Below are 22,327 nucleotides of genomic sequence, written 5' to 3' on the forward strand. Positions count from 1 at the left end.
GATTGATTTACTGAAATACAGTGAAAAGCTTTGTTTGTGAATGATACAGGCAGACCACAGCAGGCAAAGGGTATGCAAATCAAAAAGACGACTTACAGGCTACATTGCAGGTTACATTATTTGAGGCTAGAGTCTAGAGGCATAGTTTATAAGAGCATGGAAGTTATGTTGGAGCTGCACAGAAGCTTGGTCCAGCCACAGCTGGAGTATCTTGTGTCGTTCTGGTCACCGCATATAGGAAGGATGTGATTGTGCTAGAAGTGATGAAACAGAGATTCACTGGGATGACTGTGATGGAGCACCTTAGCCAGGAGGAGACACTGGTTAAGCTTGGGTTGTTTTGTTTGGAGAAGAAAAGATTGATGGGGATATGATTAAGGTATGTAAGATTATCAGGGGCTTGGGCAGGATGAGCAGAAAGCGCTTGTACTGGGTCACTGGGTCAATAACAAAGGGGTGTAATTTTAAAGTGAAAGGCAAAAGGATTAGATGGGATTTAAGGAAGACTGTTTTCACTCAGAGGGTATTGGGGATATAAAATACACTATCTGGGAGGGTAGTTGAAGCAGGACACCCCACGGCCTTTTAGAAATACTTGAATGAACACTTGACGTGTCATAACATTTAAGGCTATGGGCCTTGTAGAGGAAGGTAGGTAAATGTTTGTGGTACAATGGCTGGAGGACCTCTTCTGTACTGTTCAATACCATGTTTCCCTTTAGCATGGACACTGTCTTTCACACAGGCACTGCCAGCTGCAAACAGTCAAAGGGACACGTTGTTTGATATGACCTGACAGTGCAGGAGTTGTTCAATCTACATTCTTGGCACCACATTGTTAATGAAACTCATATACCATATTGCACGTTTCTCAAGTAATCCTGGCTATGCTAAAAATAAGACTGGAAACAAATTATGAACTCTGGCTTACATGTGATTCATTTGTATATGCTGAAAGCTATGCATATTCACACACAAGACCCTATTCTTTATAGGCAAAAGTATTTGTTCATACATTGCACCTTTATCATTGTGGAAAAGGTTATGGACATTGCCAGTCCCTGCTGCAAAACCCAAGGCAATAGCCTGACCAAACACAGCCTGCCTACCTGGCCTCAGTTAAATCAGCTAAGATTAACTGTTAAGATAGCCTGGTGTAACACCATGCCAGTGATGGCCCAGCCAATCAGCATCCTCTTCTCATTCCACACAAATTGATGTGCCCTTTCTAAATTTGGTTTCTTGCTTGTCAGTCATGATGAGTACCTGGTGAAAAGCTTCAAGTTTGAGTCTCTTTCAACAATATTTGAGTTCTGTATTACCAGGCAATTACCTGTGCAAGAGTATAGATTTGGAGGAGTTGTAACTATCTTAAAGGACTCTAGGAATGGCAAAAAAATTAAATAGAATTTGCACTACCGAAATTGGCCATCCAACCCAACTGGTCAGTAAACCCCACACAAGCGTCCTGACAACCAATTCCATGTCATCCCATTAGCATTCCACTCCACTATTTTCTCTCTCATACATCAACAATCTAAAGATACAAGGAATTCTTTCCCTCTTGTTTTTAGGTGTAAGCGAATCAACAATCACCATCGTTGGGTCAGGATTTGGATCTGCTGCCACTGATATCACCGTCTTCATAGGCAATGTCTTGTGTAATGTGACCTTAATGAATGAAAGCTGTGTTCAGTGCATTGTGGGGCATCATGCTGGTGGCATATTCCCAATATTTCTGAAAAACAAGAGGTGGGGCTATGCATCGACTGATTTCTCCTTTCAGTACGAGCTCAATATAACCAGTATCTCTCCAACCAAAGGCAAGTATAGAGTTACAGTTCTCCCTTCACATTTCCTTTGTGCCTTCAAGGAGACAAGAAAACAATTGGATTGAAATGGTTCAGTGTGGAAGAACACGGTAGTGTTGTTTTGTTCAGAGGCTAATAAAACATGGAGGCTGGATTTGAGTCACTGTGCAATCAGAAAGTCAACTTTCAGTTTAACAAATTTATATGTGTAAAGGTCTCTCACTGAGAGTGATCATGAAGCTGTCGGGTTGAAATACTTCTGATTTGATTCCTCAATATGCTTTAGGAAAGGAAATCAGTCCTGCTCACCCAGTCTGGACCTATTTGTGACTCATGTTCCTCATCAATGTGAGCAACTTCAGTCTGTGCTCAGATTTGTTCTCACAAGTCACTCGGTCGAGAGAAATTTAGGAACAGGTCATAAATGCTGTCCTTGCCAATAATGCCCATGTCCTGACAATGGAAAAAAAAACTAATGAAGTATTTTAATGAATCAATATGTAAATTAACTCTGAGAGACATCTACAAGAGTGTTGTTTTGATACTTAGTCTGTTATTTTCGCTGATCTCACTTGGAACAGAATGCCATGTTTCATCTTGATGGCCCTGTTCTGTGGAGAGAAGCTTCACATTCACAGCCTTTGTTTGAATAAATGAAAATGACAGTAATAGACTCCCAGGATCTAAGGACATTGAAATCCATATTATAATCACAAACTTTCCCATGTTAATCAGGTTTTAGGTTCTTTTTTTCTCTCTTACACAGGGGGCTTTGGTGGTGGCACATTACTGACAATAAGGGGCATTGGATTTGACCAACAAAAATCCCAAGTGTTTGTGTGTGATGGTGAATGCAGGAAGGTGCCATCAGCCTCCACTTCAAGCAATCTCTACTGTCAGGTGCCTCTGCATAATGGTGAGTATCGCTCAATAATTGTTGTTGACTTCTTATTGTGACATGAGGAGAGAGACCATGAGAAATGGGCTTCATCACCCTGCTCGTTTAACCCTTCTGGTACCGGCCTCCATGCTGGGGTGGGCAACTATGATTGGACAAACAGATGGAGACTTCATCACGATTTCTCACTTCCACTTCTTCACCTCAACATTCTTGCTATTGCTTGTTGTAGTGACCATCCTCTTAGCAACCTGATTTCTAGCACCCAAGTAGCTATTGAAGAGAAGTTTCCAAATGATTGGAAGTTTCTCAACTCTCATTTTTCCAATATCTTTGGAAATAATAAATGTAAGAATAAAAAAATCGCAGCAGGCAGAATCTAACCAGGTTCTGAGTGATGTGAGCTATGGTGAGATGAGTGGTAGATTTAGGCGAAATGTTTTTTTCTCTCTTACACAGGGGGCTTTGGTGGTGGCACATTACTGACAATAAGGGGCATTGGATTTGACCAACAAAAATCCCAAGTGTTTGTGTGTGATGGTGAATGCAGGAAGGTGCCAACAGCCTCCACTTCAAGCAACGACATCCAGATCATCCTGTTGCATCTTGCAATCTGTTCTTGAGCAGTGTGGCAAGCTTCTCACCAGGCAGCAGGGAATTCCCCATTGATGCTCATTATTGTTTGTTAAACAGCTTGTTAACAGCTAACTCTCATGCGTTGTGATCTTACAAAATTCATCATACAAAACTAGCCAATAGACAACATGACATAGAAGCCAGAGCATGTTCTTGGCAGGTTGATGTCGAAATGTTTCAACTCTTCATTCGCTTTAAAGGACCTCTATGTTAGACAGTAGGCACATTCCATGGCCCAGCTGTATAAACCTCACATCCATGGACATTGGTATCCACAGCCCCTGTGAGCAATCATGGTATATCTCTAATCTATGTATAGGATACTTCTGTACATCAGAGCTGCGTCTTGGGCTGCATCAGCAATTATCACAATAATATTGCAGCAAGGACTTTGTGCTGAGGTAAAAACATCCAACTTGTGGACTGGACCAGACTGCATTTCTGGGCTCTTTGCTGCTGTCACAGTGTTCATTCCCTTTGACCCTACCTGGATACTCTCAGTATCCCTGCCAGGGACTGCCTTGCCCTCTTTTTTGTGCTTTGCCTTCTCAGCCAGGAGTTCCAGGTTCATTTAGCACAGACACAAAGAAAGGAAGCTTGTTGTGGTCATCAGTTCAGGCAGGGGGTGGGGTACAGTAAGGACAACCTCCAGTACTAGTCCAGGCCCTGTTCAGGCTGTCAGAGTAATGATGCTCAGCTGATAATGGGTAAGGCTCTGAAAGATGGGCAGCACACCACCCGTCTTGAGCTTTCCTGCCTATTTTGGGCTGGTTTGCTCTTGGAAGTATAGAAAGCAGCAAATATTCTGGAAGATGAAAGTGGGAAGTGCATCTATTACTGTTGGTACAGGAGGAACTGTGTCACAAACCAGTGAGTAGGCATTGCAGAGGGCTCATAGGTGAGTGGTACTTCAGATTGGGTGGGTGAAAGTGCGTGGAGAAATGTTATAGGCGATAGTGGGAAAGTAAACTATGATCCTTGGTGAGAGGTGATCCCAGTAGAGGAGATAGAGTGAGTGTGATGTCGCAGAAAGAAGTGATGACACTTACATTACAGAGTGGAGGACATTGACCATCTTCTTCTGGTGGTGGGCACTCCTCCAGATGACTGAGACTGTTTCAGCCTTGGTGGAAGCCTTGGGCTGACATGTTATCATGTTGTAGTCTGCATTATTAGTGCTGCGGAAGAAGAAGTCCTGCATTTGCACTACGCCGTCCAACAGGACTTCCAGATCACTGACAGCAATGCTGGATGCCAATTTCCTTCTGTCTGCCATGCCCGGGGCAAATACCAGGAATTGTGCAGCGCAGATCTGGGTTGGCATTGCTTGTCTGGGTGCAAAAAGTAGGTTTTTAAATGTGGTTCCAAAGCTACAGATGCTGGTGATTTCTGAGATCTCTGGCACATAGTGAGTTGCTCCGGGAATGGGTGTATGGTAGATGTGATGGAAGTCAGATATAATTCTTGCCTTGAGAATGCCAATTAATGAGATGGGAGAGAGGTAATTGGTGAGCTATGGCAAATAAAAACTATTAGGCTTTACAGCATGAATCATCTCACCAAATTTGATGCAACTCACAGTTTGTCTCAAAATGTTAAGATTCTGCCCAATATTTTGAATGGTTTTCCTCTAATTGCTCATGGCTGATGGTTAGAGAATAATCTTGCAATTCTTGATGATAGCAATCCTAGTCTGTGGAGGAGATGTGGAAAATCAGATCATACCAAAATATTGCAGCTGCTGGAAATCTGAAACAAATGCAGAGAATGCTGGAGAAATTCAGCAGGTCTGGCAACATCTGTGGAAAGAGAAACAATTAATGTTTCAAGTTCAGTATGACTCATCTGAAGAACTATGTAATGTGTTGATTGCAGTAAGGCAATTTTTTATAGTATGAGACAACAACTTTCAAAAGTTGTTTGGAGTAGACTATTCATAGGTAAAAGGACATCTGACAAGTGGGGAGGTGTTTAAAAGTGTAATGATCAGAGTTCAGAGGCAGTTTTTTTCCTGTTAGAGTGAAGGGTAGGGCTGGTAAAATTAACAAACAATGGATGAATAAAGATAATGTGGTACCACTCAAGTATAAAAGAGAATCTTAGTTAAGATATAGACAACTTGGTTCAATTGAATCTCTTAATCAATGGAAAGAGTGTAAAGACATTCTGAGGAGAGAAATCAGGAAGGTGAAGAGGAGATATGAAATAGCATTGGCAGATAAGGTTAAGGATAATCCAAAGAGATTCTACAAGTACATTAAGAGCAAGGGGATAACTAGAGAGAGGGTAGGGCCTCTTAAAGATCAGGAGATGGGAGAGATACTAAATCAATATTTTGTGTCAGTTTTACTGGCGAGAAAGAAATGGAGTCTAGAGAATGCAGAGAAATAAACTGTAATGTTTTAAAAACAGTTCACATTACAGAAGAGGAGGCTTGGGATGTTTTGGAGAATATAAAGGTGGATAAATTCTGGGACCTGATCTAATGTATCCCAGAACATTTTGGGAAGTAAGGGAGAAATTACAACACACCTTGCAGAAATATTTGCATCATCTATAACTATGGGTGGGGTGCCTAATGATTGAAGGGTGGTTCAATGCACCTCTGTTTAAGGAAGGTTGTAGGAAGAACCCAGGGAACTATAGACCCGTGAGTCCGTCTTTGATTGTGGGTAAATTGTTGGAAGGATTATAAAAGATAGGATTTATGGACATTCAATGGGGCAACAATTGATTAGAGATAGTCAGCATGATTTTGTGCAAGGAAAAGTCTTACAAACTTGATTGAGTTTTTTATGGAAATTACCAAAAGATTGATAATGGCAGAGCAGTGGATGTTGTTTATTTGGATTTTCGTAAAGCCTTTGACATGATTCCGCATGCCAGACTAATTAGTAAAGCTAGGTCACATGGGATTCAGGGTGAGCTTGCCAATTGGATCTGGAATTAGCTTAATGGCAGGAGACAGTGAGTAATGATGAGGACAACAAAATGTGAGGCTGGATGAACACAGCAAGCCAAGCAGCATCTCAGGAGCACAAAAGCTGACGTTTCGGGCCTAGACCCTTCATCAGAGAGTCTAGGCCCGAAACGTCAGCTTTTGTGCTCCTGAGATGCTGCTTGGCCTGCTGTGTTCATCCAGCCTCACATTTTGTTGTCTTGGATTCTCCAGCATCTGCAGTTCCCATTATCTCGAGTAATGATGAGGGTTGCTTTTCAGCCTAAAGGCCTGTGACCAGTGGTATGCCACAGGGATCAGTTCTGGGTCCTCTTTTGTTTGTCATTTATATAAATGATTTGGATGAAAATATAGAATGCATGGTTGATAGGTTTGCGAATGACACCAAAATTGGTGACATAGTTGACAGTGAAAAAAGTTTTCTAAGATTAAGGAGGGATCTTGATACAATGGACCAATGGGCTGAGAAATTGCAGATGGAACTCAATCTGGATAAATGTGAGACATTGCATCTGGGCTCAACAAACAAGGATAGGGCCTTCGGTAGTGTTGTAGAATAGAGGGGTCTAGGGATGTAGGTAGATAATTCTTTGAAGTTTGCATCACATATAAACAGGTTGGGTAAAAAGGCATTTGGCACACTTTCCTTCATTGCTCAGTCCTTTGAGTGTAGGGATTGGGACGTCATGTTAAGGTGGTACAGGATACTGGTGAGGCCTCTTCTGGAATGCTCTGTCCGGTTCTGGTCACCAGTTACAGGAAGCGTATTATCAGGCTGGAGAAAATTCAGAAGAGACTTACCAGGATGTTGCCCCATATGGAAAGTTTGAGTTATAAAGAAAGTCTGCATAGGTTGGGTCCTTTTTCACTGGAGCGTAGGAGTCTGAGAGACGACCTGATAGAAGTTTATAAAATAATGAGAGGTATAGATAGAGTTAATGGCAATCATCTTTTCCTTAGGATGGTGTTTTCAAGGCTAGGGGGCACATTTTTAAGGTGAGAGGAGAGAGATTTTAAAAAAGACATGAGGCAATTTTTTTACACAGAGCGGGTTCGTGTGTGGAATGAACTTCCAGAGGAAGTGGTGGATGTGGGTACAATTACAATGTTTAAGAGACATTTGGTTAGGTGCATGAAGAGGAAAGGTTTGGACAGATTTGGGCCAGGAGCAGGCAGGTGGACTAGTTTAGTTTGGAATTATATTCAGTATGGACTGATTGGACCTGAGGGTCTGTTTCTGTGCTGTATGATCGTATGACTCAATAACTGCATTTTTAATTCAAAGATATGCAAGAGGCCAGACTTGCAGGAGCACAGCAATCTTACAGTGTAGTAGGGCTAATTTGAAAAATAGCAGGGGAAATCTCCCTATTGCCCTGGTCTATATTTACCCCTCATTCAACATACATAAAGCAGTTTTTCTGATCATTATCAGCTTGTTTGTGAGAGCCTGTGATGTGCCATTGACTGTTAGATTTCTGACACTACAACATGTCAAAACAACTTGCCTGGCTGTGAAAAGTTTTGGGGCTCCCTGAGATCATGTAAAGTGCTGCATTGGTGCGGGTTCTTTCTGTGTGTTGATATTCCGCGTGGAACAACCTTCGTCCCAACATGTGAGAAAATTCAGTCCCTTGATTTCCATCCCTCTTATGAGTGAATGAATTTAATTAGGTGACATTTCCGAAAACAAAGCTTCACATAATGGGGCATATTCTGGGAATTTCAGTCTCACTGTTTCCAATCCTGGTCCTATAATTTAACTTCCCATCATATTGTTGGATCAGCGGAATATTTTTGTGAAAGAAAATGTGATGTAAGAATTACTAGCAGATGCTGCCTTGGAAGGATGTGAATTTATCATTTTTAAACGTCCTTGCCCAGGTACCGACCCCCAGCTGGCGTGTGAAGTGGTTGTTGTAAATGGTAATGTTTCAAGCAAAGTGCACAACGGCTTCACCTACTCTTTAGCTTTGACCCCTGTAATTACAACTATTAGCCCCAGGAGAGGAGGAACTGGGGGAGGCACCAAGCTGACCATTACAGGGTCAGGTTTCAGGTGAGTTAAAATCTTCATCACGCTCTCAGTAACAAATACTTCTGATTATAACAAACAAAAGCAGGACTTTTTATATGAAATGCTCATAAACATGGGCTGGAAGTGGTGCAGGGTAATGTCACTTGGCTGGTGATTGATTTCTCCAGGCTAGTACCCATGGTACATGGCAGGTAATGACATTCAAATTCAATCAATACCTAGAATTAAAAGCTAACTAAATGATGCGGATTGTCATCTGTCATAAAAAGACATCTGCCAAGCTTACTTGGTCTGGTCTGTGGCTCCAGATCCACAGCTTAACTGCCCTCGGTTCTATCAAACTGCCACAAAACCCTAAGTAAGGGAATGAAACTGAACAGACCAGCCAACATCGATTTAGGCTCAGAGAACAAAAACAGGAAACACATGCTCTGCACAGTCCTCATTCTCAAAATATGAGAACTTGTGCAAAAATTGGGAAAGCTGTCCAACAGACTAGCCCAATCAAAGCTTGACATTGTGATGCTCTCTAAATCAACACCCCACAGATAATGCTGCAGACATCCCTATACCTGCAAACATTCTGTCCCATTGCCAGGACAGGTCTAGCAGAAGTGACAACATGATGGTATACAGTTTTGAGTAAAGTCACTATAGTCTCAGAGAATCATAGCTTGTTCTTTCATTAGAGAGAGATGAGTGGTAGTCAATTTAACCTCACCTCAGTCACCCCTCCCAGAACCCAGTGGTTCCTCACTGAGGTGCATTTCCAACTTACTGCCTGTTAGCTCAGTGTGAGCATTATTAGACTAATTGTCTAACTAATTGCATTACACCTCCTGCCTCATGATCCCAGTTTGGAGCGATGCCAGACCACAGGTCAGAGTTATACTGCCAGCCACTTCATTTTCGAACCAAGGGAACAAGTGTCCTCCATCTACAACTTTAAGAAGTCAGTGAGAATTCAGGGGTATATTACACAGGAGGAGATGGTTGTATAGGGGTAACGTCGCTAGTCCAGTAATCCAAATTCCCAAGTTAATAGAACATCGAACAGTACAGCACAGTACAGGCCCTTCGGCCCACAATGTTGTGCCAAAATGTTATCTGAAACCCAAGGTCTGTCTAACTCTACCCCTACCTTATACTATCATCCATATGCTTATCTAATAGTTGCTTAAATGCCCCTCATGAGGCCGACTCCGCTACCCTCTATGACAATGCATTCCATGCCCCAACCGCTCTCTGAGTAAAGAACCTACCTCTGACATCTCCCCCATATCTACCTCCACTCACTTTAAAACTATGCCTCCTCATAATAGCTACCTCCACCCGAGGAAAAAGCCTCTGGCCGTCCACTCTATCAAATACTGTGGGGATAGATTCAGATCTCACCGCAGCAAATGGTGCAATTTAAATTCAATTGATAAATCTGCATTGTAGCTCAAAGTACGACCATGACAATAATCATTGTTTGTACTAGAAGCTCAAGGGTCTACCAATATTCTTTAAGGAAGGAAACCTGCCATCCTTACCTAGTCTGGCTAACACGTGACTGCAGACACTCAGCAATGTTACTACTTTCTAATGACCTAAAAAACCCATTCTACTCAAGAACAACAAGTGTTGGCCTTTCCAGTGACACCCACATTCCAGTAATGACCAAAGACAATAAAATTAAGTTGAGAAAGGTTTTCTGTATGCACAATATACATTATTTGAGACATGACATACTGTGATTGTAGCTTGCATCAGGCAAAATAAGTGACTTTGGATGAAAACTGGTGATTTCCTCACTTCATGAGTTAACAAAGTGCTGAGCTGGATGAACACAGCAGGCCAAGCAGCATCAGAGGAGCAGGAAAGCTGACATTTCAGGTCTAGACCCTTCTTCAGGATTTCTGAAGAGGAGTCTAGGCCTGAAACATCAGCCTTCCTGCCCCGCTGATGCTGCTTGGCCTGCTGTGTTCATCCAGCTCTGTACCTTGTTATCTCAGATTCTCCAGCATCAGCAGTTCCTACTGTCTCTCCTCACTTCATATCAGAGTGTGTCATAGACTCATTGAGGGAGATTAATCACTTATCAATACATTGTTAACTGTTTGGTTGGGAGAAGATAAACTAAGCTTAATCTAAGATAATAAAGTGTGAAGCTGGATGAACACAGCAGGCCAAGCAGTGTCTCAGGAGCACAAAAGCTAAATTTAATCTAGTCTGTTTTCAGCTGACAATTCCCATATTCGTATGCTTTCACAGATGGTTTGGAACCAAAGCAAAATTATTTCATATCAATGTAACATCCTAACTCAACCAGTCCATGTTTTGTTCTTGTGATCCAGACAGGTTGGTTAAAAAATCCACACAACACTGGAAATATCTTAAGTAAATGTAAAAATGTATATATTCAAAAATGCCTCTAAAATCAAATACTACCACTTAATGAATGAAAACAAAATGGATAAAGGATAGAGAGCTGTTTTAATGCATGCTGTCTGTATTCTGTCAAATACCTGGCATTAGTGTACCTCTGGTGTAGAAAGGGTGCATGTTACTTGCCAGAAAGATTTAATTCTCTAACAATATCCTGTTTATCCTTTCAGTTCAGACATAAGTGAGAATAAGGTGACTATTGCTGAAAGTACCTGTGATATCCAGTCTGTGAATGAAACCCACATTGTGTGTGTTACCAGCGCACATTTTCCATCACAACAAACTAAAGTCATTGTGAGCGTACAGGAAAATGGCATCGCCCAGCTGGTAAGAAAACTCGTTTCCCCATGGTTTGACATCTGGGTTGTTGGGGTTTGTCTTCTTGGGGCCAAAGTGTTGACATTTTAGTGCTGGGGTTGGACCTTGGGACATCAGTTAAATACAGCTGTGGAATACCTTTCTAAATTCTGGACTCAATTCCAGACATGGGATGAATTTTAGGCAGAAGATAAGGGAACCTCCAATCCTCTAGAATTGGCCTGGAGCCTCCATTAGTTGAGTTTTAAAGAGGTGGACATGGCTGACATTCTAATTAGAATTAGCATTAGGTTTTATTATCGTGTGTACTCAAGTACAAAAGTGCGGTGAAAAGTACATAAAATTATCATTCTCTAATGCCATCAGAAGAAGAACTGGAGGAGCATTGAAAGAGTTTGTGTTTATTTTCACATTTAGTTTGACTACCAAGTTGGCAACCCTGTCGCAAATGAAGAAGAGTCAGCAATTCTGAGCATGAAAGTGGTGGAGAAAGAGATTCCTCCATTCACACTGAAATTACCTTTGAGTTTGGCTAAACCTGTCAAGCTGAGGGGTTGAATATATATAGGAACTGATTTTGCTAAAGGTATACCTATATTTTAGGAAATTGTAAAGACCACTGAAACTGTCTGAATTCAACCAGAATGTTCTTTATTTCAGGACAATGCAGATTTCTACTACATTGATGTCTGGTCCTCACGTTACACATGGGGAGGTGACACACCTCCTGAGACAGGCTCACTTGTTGTTATCACCAAAGGGCAGACTGTACTCCTGGACCAAAGTACCCCTGTTCTGAAGATGCTTGTTATTCAAGGTAATGACACTAAAAACCTCATTGACTGAGGAATCAGAGTATGACTGCACAACCCAGGGAGCATGGTCTGATGCTGAGAAAGACTGCACTACACAGTGGATTCACATATTAGACACATCTTTACACCAGGAGTTGTGAAATAGTTACAGCACACAAATAGGCCTTTTGGCCCATTGTTTCAATTGGACTGAAGTCTCCATTCTCATCCATTTGTGAAGGTCCTATACAAAAAGATTAATGAGCAGTTCAAACTTAAAGAACCCACAGACTCCCAGAGACAGCTGCTGATATTGAAGTCATTGGTTTGGTTTGTATAAAACAAATGTTGTGTTCTGTTTTATAGGAGATGGTTGGTTTTATTTCTAACTGCCCTTAAATAGCCACTGTTTTGTACTGAACTCTGCAAAGTCATAGTGTTGGCAGCGTTTGCATCAGGTATGAGGTGTACATGAGGGAAAATGCAGAAGACATTAAAGCAGTTTTTCCAGGCTTGAAATGAACTGAATTAACATGCCCAGACATGTTATGACAAACTTCTGGAACAAGAGGTTGAACCAGAGTCTTCTGCCCAGAGTCAGCGTAACAGTTTTTTATAAAACGGGTGAATGTCGAACCAGTGCCTCACCAACAGCTGCCTGCAGGATATGACTGATTTTTTTTTCAAAGAGATGAGCAGGTGAGAGAGAGAGAGAATTAACAGTCAAGTGGAGAGCTCCTGTTCACCCTGGGCTCATACAGAAGACAGTAAGCTTGCCTTGTGTTACTAGGCACACGAAACTGTACGCGAGAGAAGGTAAGACTCCAGCTTCACTCTCCTGTCTATACTTGCTGCATGTGGTGATTAAATAAAGCACCAGACCTTTACTTTGGAGCAGGAACTGTATAAGGCACTGGTTACGCTACAGTTGGAGAGTTACATGCAGTTCTGGAATCCATGTAATGAGGGATACATTAATACGGGAGAGGAGATTTGTACCCCCAAGATTGGCTGCAATGATTTACGCTGTACAGAGCAGAAACTAGTCGTAGCATCAAATAGATCTACAATACTGAAAAATGCCCTTCAGCCTATTATGTCCATGCTGGTCGCAAACAACCACCTCATCCCACTTCCCACTTTAACCCAAAGCTTTGTGTGCCTTGGCATCCCAAGTGCACATCTAAATACTTTTTAAATGTTCTGAGGTTTTCTGTCTCTACCACTCTTACAGCCAGTGAGCTCTAGATTCCCACCACCTTCTGGGTAAAAAGGCTTTTCTTTTGATAAACCTCCTGCCCCCTAAATCTGTGCCCTAGTCATTGATTTGTCCACCAAGGGAAAATGTTTCTTCCTATCTACCCCATCTGCAGCCCCCTTCATTTTATACATCTCAATCATGTTCCGTCTCAATCTCCTCTGATCAAAGGACAACAATCCCACTCTGCCCGATCTCTCTTCATAACTGAAACACTCCAGCCCAGGCAACATCCTGATAAATCTCCTCTACATCCTGTCCTGTGTCATCGCATCTCTCATAAAATACAATATAGTGGGATGAGAAGATGCATGATTCTCCAGTCTGTTTTGTCTGGACTCTCTTCTTGGTCAGCTAATCCTTTATTTTCAGCTCCATTCTTCCAAACAATCTCCAGAGGTAAATAAGTTTCTCATGAGTTCCCATTTGGATTTATAAGTGACTTTTTTTTAGGTGATGGACCTTATTTTCGGTCTTCCCCAGCATGTGGGAATTCTTGATGTAAGTCTATCTTTAATGATCTTAGAGATCTTCATCCAGTCAAATCTGAAGAAAATGACCCCAGCCTATTCACCCTTATGTTCTTCATTCTGGTATCATTACATTACATTACAGAAGTAGTCTCTTTGGTCCATCATGCCAGCTGTGTGTAAGAACAAATCCACTTGTACTATGCCACTGTTTTTCCTAATAGCTCTGAAAATGGCAAAATGTTGTGGAACAAGAGATAACAGGGAATGGCACTCTGCAAGCTTTAGGAATATAAGAACTAGCAGGACCAGGAGTAGGCAATTCAACCTACTGAGCCCGCTATAATATTCAGTAGGACTATAGCCGATGTTGCATTTTGTTCCATGACAGCCTTGTCATTTAATTTCTCCTGTCCTCTACCCTGTCCCAATGTTCTCTAATTTTATTCCAACCCCAAACCCAATATCTTTCAACAGTGTAAAATCATTTCACATTTCTACCTTATTTCACTTCCAAAGAAGACTCCAGTTGGACACACATCCTTAATTTGGTTTCTCTCTCTACAGAGGCTGCCAGCCCTGCTGACTTTCTCCAGCATTCTCTGTGAGCACAGTCAATATTAAGCAACGTACAATTTGCCTTCTGTCCCCAGGTGGAACCCTTCTGTTCGATGACGCTGACATTGAGCTTCAAACAGAAAACATTCTCATCCTGGATGGAGGAGTGTTCCAGGTAACAACACATTAAGACTGTATGGATCAGATCTTAAAAGATTGTTTCTGGGTGTAAGTTGTGGGGATAAATCAATGGTTTAGGATAAATTTACCATGCGCCATTGAAACAAAACGTGAATAAGTAATTGGAAGAGAAACAGCAAGGTTGAAGAGGGTGGTGTGGAGGAACTGATGCTGGCCTCCTCTCGACTTGCAGATTCTTTGATTCCTCATTGGTGGAGGAACCGTATGCAGCATAAGGGTGGTGCCAGACTCTGCCTCACCAGATGAATGTGTGTGTCACGGTGGGATTAAACATGTGCTTAGAAGCCCCACTCTGGGAATGGTGGTTTCTGTCACATTCACTGCAGAGGAAGACGCATGATTCATCAGCCTCTGTTTTGTCTGGACTCTCTTCTTGGTCAGCTAACACTTTACTTTCAGCACTATTCTTCCAAACAGTGTCCAGAGGCCATGGCCATCAGCTGATGTTCCCCAGTTGTCAGTTACACCTGACTTTGTACCTATGCAAACAGTTACAAGAGGTTCATCAGGTTTCAACCCTACTTATCTGATATGGGAACACTGCTGGTGCACACAGCAACGGATTTATTAAGGCAGTGGATGAAACTTTTGTGTTTTTTTTGCTGCATGTTTCTGGCCAAAGACAGAGGGATATTAGGATTTGAATCTCAGATGCATCATTTCCAGGATCCGATCCACATTCACACACCCCACTTGACTGCAGATCACAGACAGTAACTGCGTAATCCATGACTGTTCCAACCGCAGGCTGAAAACTCTGAGAATTGCAGCCAGTACTGCCCCACACAGTCCTTCCTGTGAGTGTTATTCCCAGCAACAGCCCTCACTCTCACTCCCCCCATCACAAACCTGGAGAGATCATTTGCAATTCCAGGTGAGAGGAAAGAGAAACAAAATCCTATTTTCCAGGTGAACTGTCCCCCACCAATAGCTGGGAATGATCAAGCATTTGAAATTCCAGCACAGAGGTGGAAAAATAAAGAAATCCCATTATCCAGCTGTTTCATAAGAGGGTGGGTGCTGAGGGCTGTAATTTGGTTTTACAGGGAAGAGTGTTGAGGGTACTTTGTGTTTAAACCACTTTCAAACCATTTCCCAGATTGGAACAGAGTCCTCCCCATTCAGGCACAAGGCAATAATCACACTGCATGGTCATCTACGAGCAAAGGAACTGCCCCTGTATGGAGCCAAGACGCTGGCAGTTCGAGAGGGAACCCTGGACCTTCATGGTAAGATTTTGAGTGCAAACTGAAGTTCCCTAAATAAAAGTCAAATGACAAAAACTTGAGTTTATGCAGCATTTTTAAGAACATAAATATGCAGAGAACTGGATCATTTGGCCCTTCAAACTTGCCCCACCATTCAATAAAGTCATGGCTGATGCTCCCCAGGCTTCAATTTCTCTTTCATGCCCACTCTTCATAGCCCTCAACTCCCCAGTATTTCAAAAATCTATCTACCTCCTCTTGAAATACTTTCAGTGGTCTAGCCTCCACAACTTGTCTGGAACAGAATTCCAGACATTTACAATCCTCCAGGAGGCGAAATTCCTTCACATCCAGTTTTAAATGGGTATGCTGTCATTCCTCCTTTGGTTGAGGTTACCATGTACAAATCTCCTTCTCAACCTCTTCCTTTCACCTGAGGTGTGGTGACCCTCAGATTAAATCACCACCAATTGTATCTCCTCTAATGAGAGAAATCCTATGGTCCTCTAGGACTATGGGAACTTTATTTTACCTTCTTCTATAAAAAGTGTCCCCTAGTTTTGAGATTCCCTCGCTAATGGGAAACATCTTCCAACATCCAACTTGTGAAGCTGTTTCAGACTCTTCAATAAGATCACGTGCATTCTTCTAACTGTTGTTCATCCCAGGCAACAGCTGAGTGAATCTCTTTTGAACTGCCTCCATTGCCAAGGTGTAGCCTCACCATCACCCTGTTTAGATGTAACAGGACTTCTCTGAACCCCTTTTGTAAAAGCTAACATTCCATTTGACTTCTCAATTGCCTGCTGCACCTGTCCAGCAAGTTCTGTATTTTTTATTTCAGGTTTCCAGCACCCACAATTCTTTGTTTTATTTTGTTTTACCATACTGATACTAGCTTTCATTTACAAAGCTCCACCACCTCTTTCCATTTTGCCAGTTCTTCCAAAATGTCGAATAAACATGAATATGGGCTTATGGTTTTAGTCACCGTGCAATCCCATCTCTGTGATCGCTACAAAGTCCTATTCATTTACTTCTACTAATGCTGTCAGTAAATCTATTGGGAACCAACTCCCTCCCCCACCCCCATCCCATTAATTAGCTTAAAACCCTATCTACACCCTAGTTACACAATTTGCCATGGCACTAATCCCAACTTGGCTCAAATGCAGCCTAATCAAGTTGAACAGTTCTCACTGCCCCATTGTTGGTATCGGTGCCTTATGTAGCAGAGCCCATTTTTCTCACATCAGTCTATGAGCCACATATTTCGCTCTGTCATCTTATTTACACTCAGTCAATTTGTATGTAGCTCCAGTCGGAATCTGGAGATAATTACCTTTTGTGGTTCTGCTTTCTAATTTAGCTCAAACTGTTCATAATCCCTCAGCATTACCTCTAACCGCAGTGCTACCTGTGTTGTTGGTTCCTACCTGGACCATGAAATCTGATTTCTTACCCTGCCCACCCAATCCCAAGTTGCTGGCTAGCCCAAGGAGATGTCCTGAACTTCAACAGCGGGTAGTCAACACAGCCTTTGGAAGTCTATCTTTGCCACAGAGAGCAGTATTGATTCCCCTAACCGTGCTATCCCCTAATACCACCATATTTCCCTTTCTTCTTCTCACTTGAATGACACTCTGTACCATGGTGCTTTGGTCAGTTTGCTCATCCTCCCTGCAGTCTGCCCTTATCAATGCCAAGATTTTTATTCAGACAAAAGACTCTTAAAGAGCTGTGTTGCTTATCTGCACTTACAGTGTGTAACTTGAGATGTGATGCTTATTAAGTGTTAGTCCACCACAGCCAATTACTAACGTGCCAGTAGGATATACTTCTTACAGAACAGCTCCCTGTCTCCATACAAATGCAGGCTCATTAGATAATCAGTCTTTGATGTGGATGTGCTGATTGACTAACATAGGATTTCAAGCTAGTTTTAAATTTTATACGAATTAGTTTAACTTTCTTATTAATTTGAAATTACATGGGTGGTACCGTAAAGCATTAACACACAATGTTCTATACAACCAGTGCCACTTTGAAGATAATAAACAAAAACTAAAATAAAATCAGGGTAGTCAACATCAAAGACATGAAATGGAGGGAGGTTACCCTTTATGAAGCATTATTATGTAAACACAGCATGGTCAATTATGGGGGTGGGGGAGAGAGTTGGTTCCCAATAGATTTACTGACAGCATTAGTAGAAGTAAATGAATAGGACTTTGTAGCGATCACAGAGATGGGATTGCACGGTGACTAAAACCATAAGCCCATATTCATGTTTATTCGACATTTTGGAAGAACTGGCAAAATGGAAAGAGGTGGTGGAGCTTTGTAAATGAAAGCTAGTATCAGTATGGTAAAACAAAATAAAACAAAGAATTGTGGGTGCTGGAAACCTGAAATAAAAAATACAGAACTTGCTGGACAGGTGCAGCAGGCAATTGAGAAGTCAAGTGGAATGTTAGCTTTTACAAAAGGGGTTCAGGGAAGTCCTGTTACATCTATACAGGGTGATGGTGAGGCTACACCTTGGCAATGGAGGCAGTTCAAAAGAGATTCACTCAGCTGTTGCCTGGGATGAACAACAGTTAGAAGAATGCGCGTGATCTTATTGAAGAGTCTGAGACAGCCTCACAAGTTGGATGTTGCGAAGATGTTTCCATTAGTGAGGGAATCTCAAACTAAGGGACACAGTTACAGAAGAAGGTAAAATAACGTCAGCAGTCCCACTGCTTGGCCTGCTGTGTTCATCCAGCTCTACACCTCGTTATCACTAAGGTCAGTTGTCCTTTTTTTTAACCATTATTCTGATTACATCCACAACAAAATGATTATCTGATCAAAATCACATTGCTTTTATGGAATGTTGCCGGTTGCAAATTGGTTGTTGCATTTCTTGAATTACAAGAGCAGCTAAAAGTATTTCATCAGTTATTAAAATTTGCAGCATCCTGAGATTGTAAAGGTGCCACAGAAACGCAGATCATTCTATTTTTGTGTGTGTTTTGTTTTGAAGCTCCTAATGCAGTAGATGCAGTAAGTTTGAAGTCATATTGTAGCTGTATAGGCTATTGGTTAGGCATCTATTGGAATACTGCATGCAGTTCTGGTCTCCCTGCTGTTGGGAGGATGTTGTAAAAGTTGACAGGGTTCAAAAAGATTTACAAGCATGTTGCCATGGTTGGAGGTTTTGAGCTATAGGCAGAGACTAGATATACTGGGCAATTTTTCCCGGGAGCATTGCAGGCTGAGGGCTGACCTTACAGAGCTTTGTAAATCATGAGGGGCATGGGTGGGGTAAATAGTCAGGGTCTTTTCCCCCAGATCGGGGAGGCCAAAACTAGAAGGGTATAGGTTCAAGGTGAGAGGGGAAAGATGTAAAAGGGACCAAAGGGGCAACTTTTTCACACAGAGGGTGGTGTGTGTATGGAATGAGCTGCCAGAGGAAGTGGTAGATGCTGGTAATACTACAGCATTTAAAAAGCATTTGGATGGTACATGGATAGAAAGGGTTGAGAGATATGGGTCAGATGCTGGCAAATGGGACTAGATTAGTTTAGGATATCTGGTTGGCATGGGCGAGTTGGACTGAAGGGTATGTTTCAGTGCTGTATTTCTCTATGACTCTTTTATTTTTATTTTGACAAGGGGCTGTTATTCTCTCCATCTCAGGCCTTCCTGTTCCTGTAACCTGGACTCATTTAGCTCAGACTGCTGAAGCAGGCTCCTCAACTCTCATTTTACAAAAACCTGTGACATGGAGACCAGGAGATAAGATTGTCATTGCTTCAACAGGTGACAGGTATTTCTGAAACACCTGAGCTTAGGTGGTATGACTTTATTTTTGCTTCTCATAGTTCAGATGGTATTACTCCTGCTTCTGAATTTGGTGTTTGCATGTTCAAGTCCCCAGTGGAGAGATTTAGAGGTAAAATCTAGACTGGCATTTTAGTGAAGTATATTGGGTGTGCTGCACTGTCAGAAGCGCTGTCTTTCTCATGAATTGTTAACTCAAAGTCTCCTCTGCCTTCTCAGGTGGATATAAAAGATGCCATGGCCCTAATTTAAGAAAATATACATGAGCTCTCCCTGGAACTTGGGCAAACATTTATCTGTCAACCAGCATCTGATATAAATGATTGTATAAGGCCACGTTTTTTTTTTCTTTCCCTTGATTTGGAAACTAAAATGGGAAAAGAACTATTTTAAACTGAAAACTGTGCGAGGAGTTACTGCACCTTTTAAAAGCCAGTCACTGCAACTCATTGTGAGTTGTGTTTAACTGTTGCTTTGTTCAAGCAGTTGCTGTGGGTTGAGGGGGTGGCTCAGGGAAATCTCTAACGTGCCACAATACTGTTGGTATGTCAGGGAAAGCTGCACCCAGAAAGGTTACAATCAGGACCAGTTATGGAGGCCAGGAGACATCAACATGTCAAAACATCTCTGACTGATTCCCGGGCAAGTGAATGGAGATTTTCTGAAACAACACAAAGGCAGAAACCTCCAGACATCACCCTGTCTTGTGGAAAATAATCAAAACCTGCATTGTAGCTAGCTGGTCTCTCCCAACATTTGCTATCAGATATTGCCTCTAGCCAGTGACCGAAAAGATGCGGAGGTGCCTGTATTGGGAACTGGGGTGGACAAAGTCAAAAGTCACATGATGCCACGGTATACTCCAACAAGTTTATTTAAAATCACAAACTTTCAGAGCACTGCTCTTTCATTGGGTGATGTGGAGGGAAACACACAGGCACAGAATTTTTATACCAGGAGATAATGATAAGATAATTCCAGGGAAGCAAGGGTGTCAAAACATAAATACAAATGGTGTGAGTGGAGTGTCGACAGGCTGAATAACAAGTCTTTGCAGGTGATCAAAAGCGTCAAGAGCTGAATACCCATTTTTGGGTAGGAACATTGGAACAGGAGGAGGTCATTCAGCCCCTTGAGCCTGTTCTGCCATTTGAGGTCTTGACTGATCTATGGCCTAACTCCATACAGCTGCCTTTGACCCAAATTCCACAATACGTTTGTTTAACAAAAATGATCTTTCTCAGTTTTAAAATTACCAACGGATCCAGCATATACTGCAAACTGTATACAGTTGGTAAAGTGTTGGAAAAGGTTATAAGGAATAGGATTTATAATCATCTAGAAAAGAATAATTTGATTAGGGATAGTCAGCACGGTTTTGTGAAGGGTAGGTCGTGCCTCACAAACCTCATTGAGTTCTTTGAGAAGGTGACCAAAGAGATAGATGAGAGTAAACCGGTTGATGTGGTGTATATGGATTTCAGCAAGGCATTTGATAAGGTTCCCTACAATAGGCTATAGTACAAAATGCGGAGGAATGGAATTGTGGGAGATATAGCAGTTTGGATCGGAAATTGGCTTGCTGAAAGAAGACAGAGGGTGGTAGTTGATGGGAAATGTTCACCCTGGAGACCAGTTACTAGTGGTGTACCGCAAGGGTCGGTGTTGGGTCCACTGCTGTTTGTCATTTTTATAAATGACCTGGATGAGGGCATAGAAGGATGAGTTAGTAAATTTGCAGACGACACTAAGGTCAGTGGAGTTGTGGATAGTGACAAAGGATGCTGTAGGTTACAGAGAGACAAAGATAAGCTGCAGAGCTGAGCTGAGAGGTGGCAAGTGGAGTTTAATGCAGACAAGTGTGAGGTGATGCACTTTGGTGGGAGTAACCGGAAGGCAAAGTACTGGGCTAATGGTAAGATTCTTAGCAGTGTAGATGAGCAGAGAGATCTTGGTGTCCATGTACACAAATCCTTGAAAGTTGCCACCCAGGTTGACAGGGCTGTTAAGAAGGCATACAGTGTTTTAGCTTTTATTAATAGAGGGGATCGAGTTCTGGAACCGAGAGGTTATGGTGAAGCTGTACAAAACTCTGGTGCGGCCGCACTTGGAGTATTGTGTACAGTTCTGGTCACCGCATTATAAGAAGGATGTGGAAGCTTTGGAAAGGGTGCAGAGGAGATTTACTAGGATGTTGCCTGGTCTGGAGGGAAGGTCTTACGAGGAAAGGCTGAGGGATTTGAGGCTGTTTTTGTTAGAGAGAAGAAGGTTGAGAGGTGACTTAATTGAGACATATGAAATAATCAGAGGGTTAGATAGGGTGGATAGGGAGAGCCTTTTTCCTAGGATGGTGACGGCGAGCATGAGGGGGCATAGCTTTAAATTGAGGGGTGAAAGATATAGGACAGATGTCACAGGTAGTTTCTTTACTCAGAGAGTAATAAGGGAATGGAACGCTTTGCCTGCAACAGTAGTAGATTCGCCAATTTTAGGTACATTTAAATCGTCACTGGATAAGCATATGGACGTACATGGAATAGTGTAGGTTAAATGGGGTTGAGATCGGTATGACAGGTCGGCACAACATCGAAGGCTGAAGAGCTTGTACTGCGCTGTAATGTTCTATGTTCTAAGAGAGTTTCAATTCTTACTGCCCTTTGTGTGTAAAAGTGCTTCCTCGTGTCCCTCCTGAAAAGTCTAGCCCTAATTCTCAGACTAATGTCTGTATTTCCAGAACCCCCGACCAATGCAAATAGCTTGTTTTTATCTATTCTGTTTATTTTTCCTCTCTGTTTAATATCTTGAGCATTGATCTGATCAGATTTTAATCTTCTAAATTCTAGAGGAAACAGATCTAATTTAAATAATCTCTCCCTAGTTTAATCCCTGAAGTCCAGGTGTCATTCTTGTAAACCTGTGT

General features: G+C 42.0%; 1 protein-coding gene across 5 annotated transcripts in view; it reads left to right on the plus strand.

Annotated features, from left to right (window-relative positions):
• pkhd1l1.1 (PKHD1 like 1, tandem duplicate 1) overlaps positions 1-22,327 on the plus strand; it is a 267,609-nt gene that overhangs the window by 128,071 nt on the left and 117,211 nt on the right. For all 5 annotated transcript variants that reach the window (XM_059645764.1, XM_059645760.1, XM_059645761.1 and 2 more), the window contains exons 40-47: positions 1,575-1,823; positions 2,578-2,727; positions 8,189-8,363; positions 10,943-11,099; positions 11,751-11,907; positions 14,266-14,345; positions 15,471-15,600; positions 19,264-19,393. In XM_059645764.1, coding sequence (XP_059501747.1) covers positions 1,575-1,823; positions 2,578-2,727; positions 8,189-8,363; positions 10,943-11,099; positions 11,751-11,907; positions 14,266-14,345; positions 15,471-15,600; positions 19,264-19,393 — 1,228 coding nt within the window. The remainder of the gene's footprint in view (positions 1-1,574; positions 1,824-2,577; positions 2,728-8,188; positions 8,364-10,942; positions 11,100-11,750; positions 11,908-14,265; positions 14,346-15,470; positions 15,601-19,263; positions 19,394-22,327) is intronic.

The sequence above is a fragment of the Stegostoma tigrinum genome, chromosome 5, assembly GCF_030684315.1.
Source record: "Stegostoma tigrinum isolate sSteTig4 chromosome 5, sSteTig4.hap1, whole genome shotgun sequence".
Classification (NCBI taxonomy): Eukaryota; Metazoa; Chordata; class Chondrichthyes; order Orectolobiformes; family Stegostomatidae; genus Stegostoma; species Stegostoma tigrinum.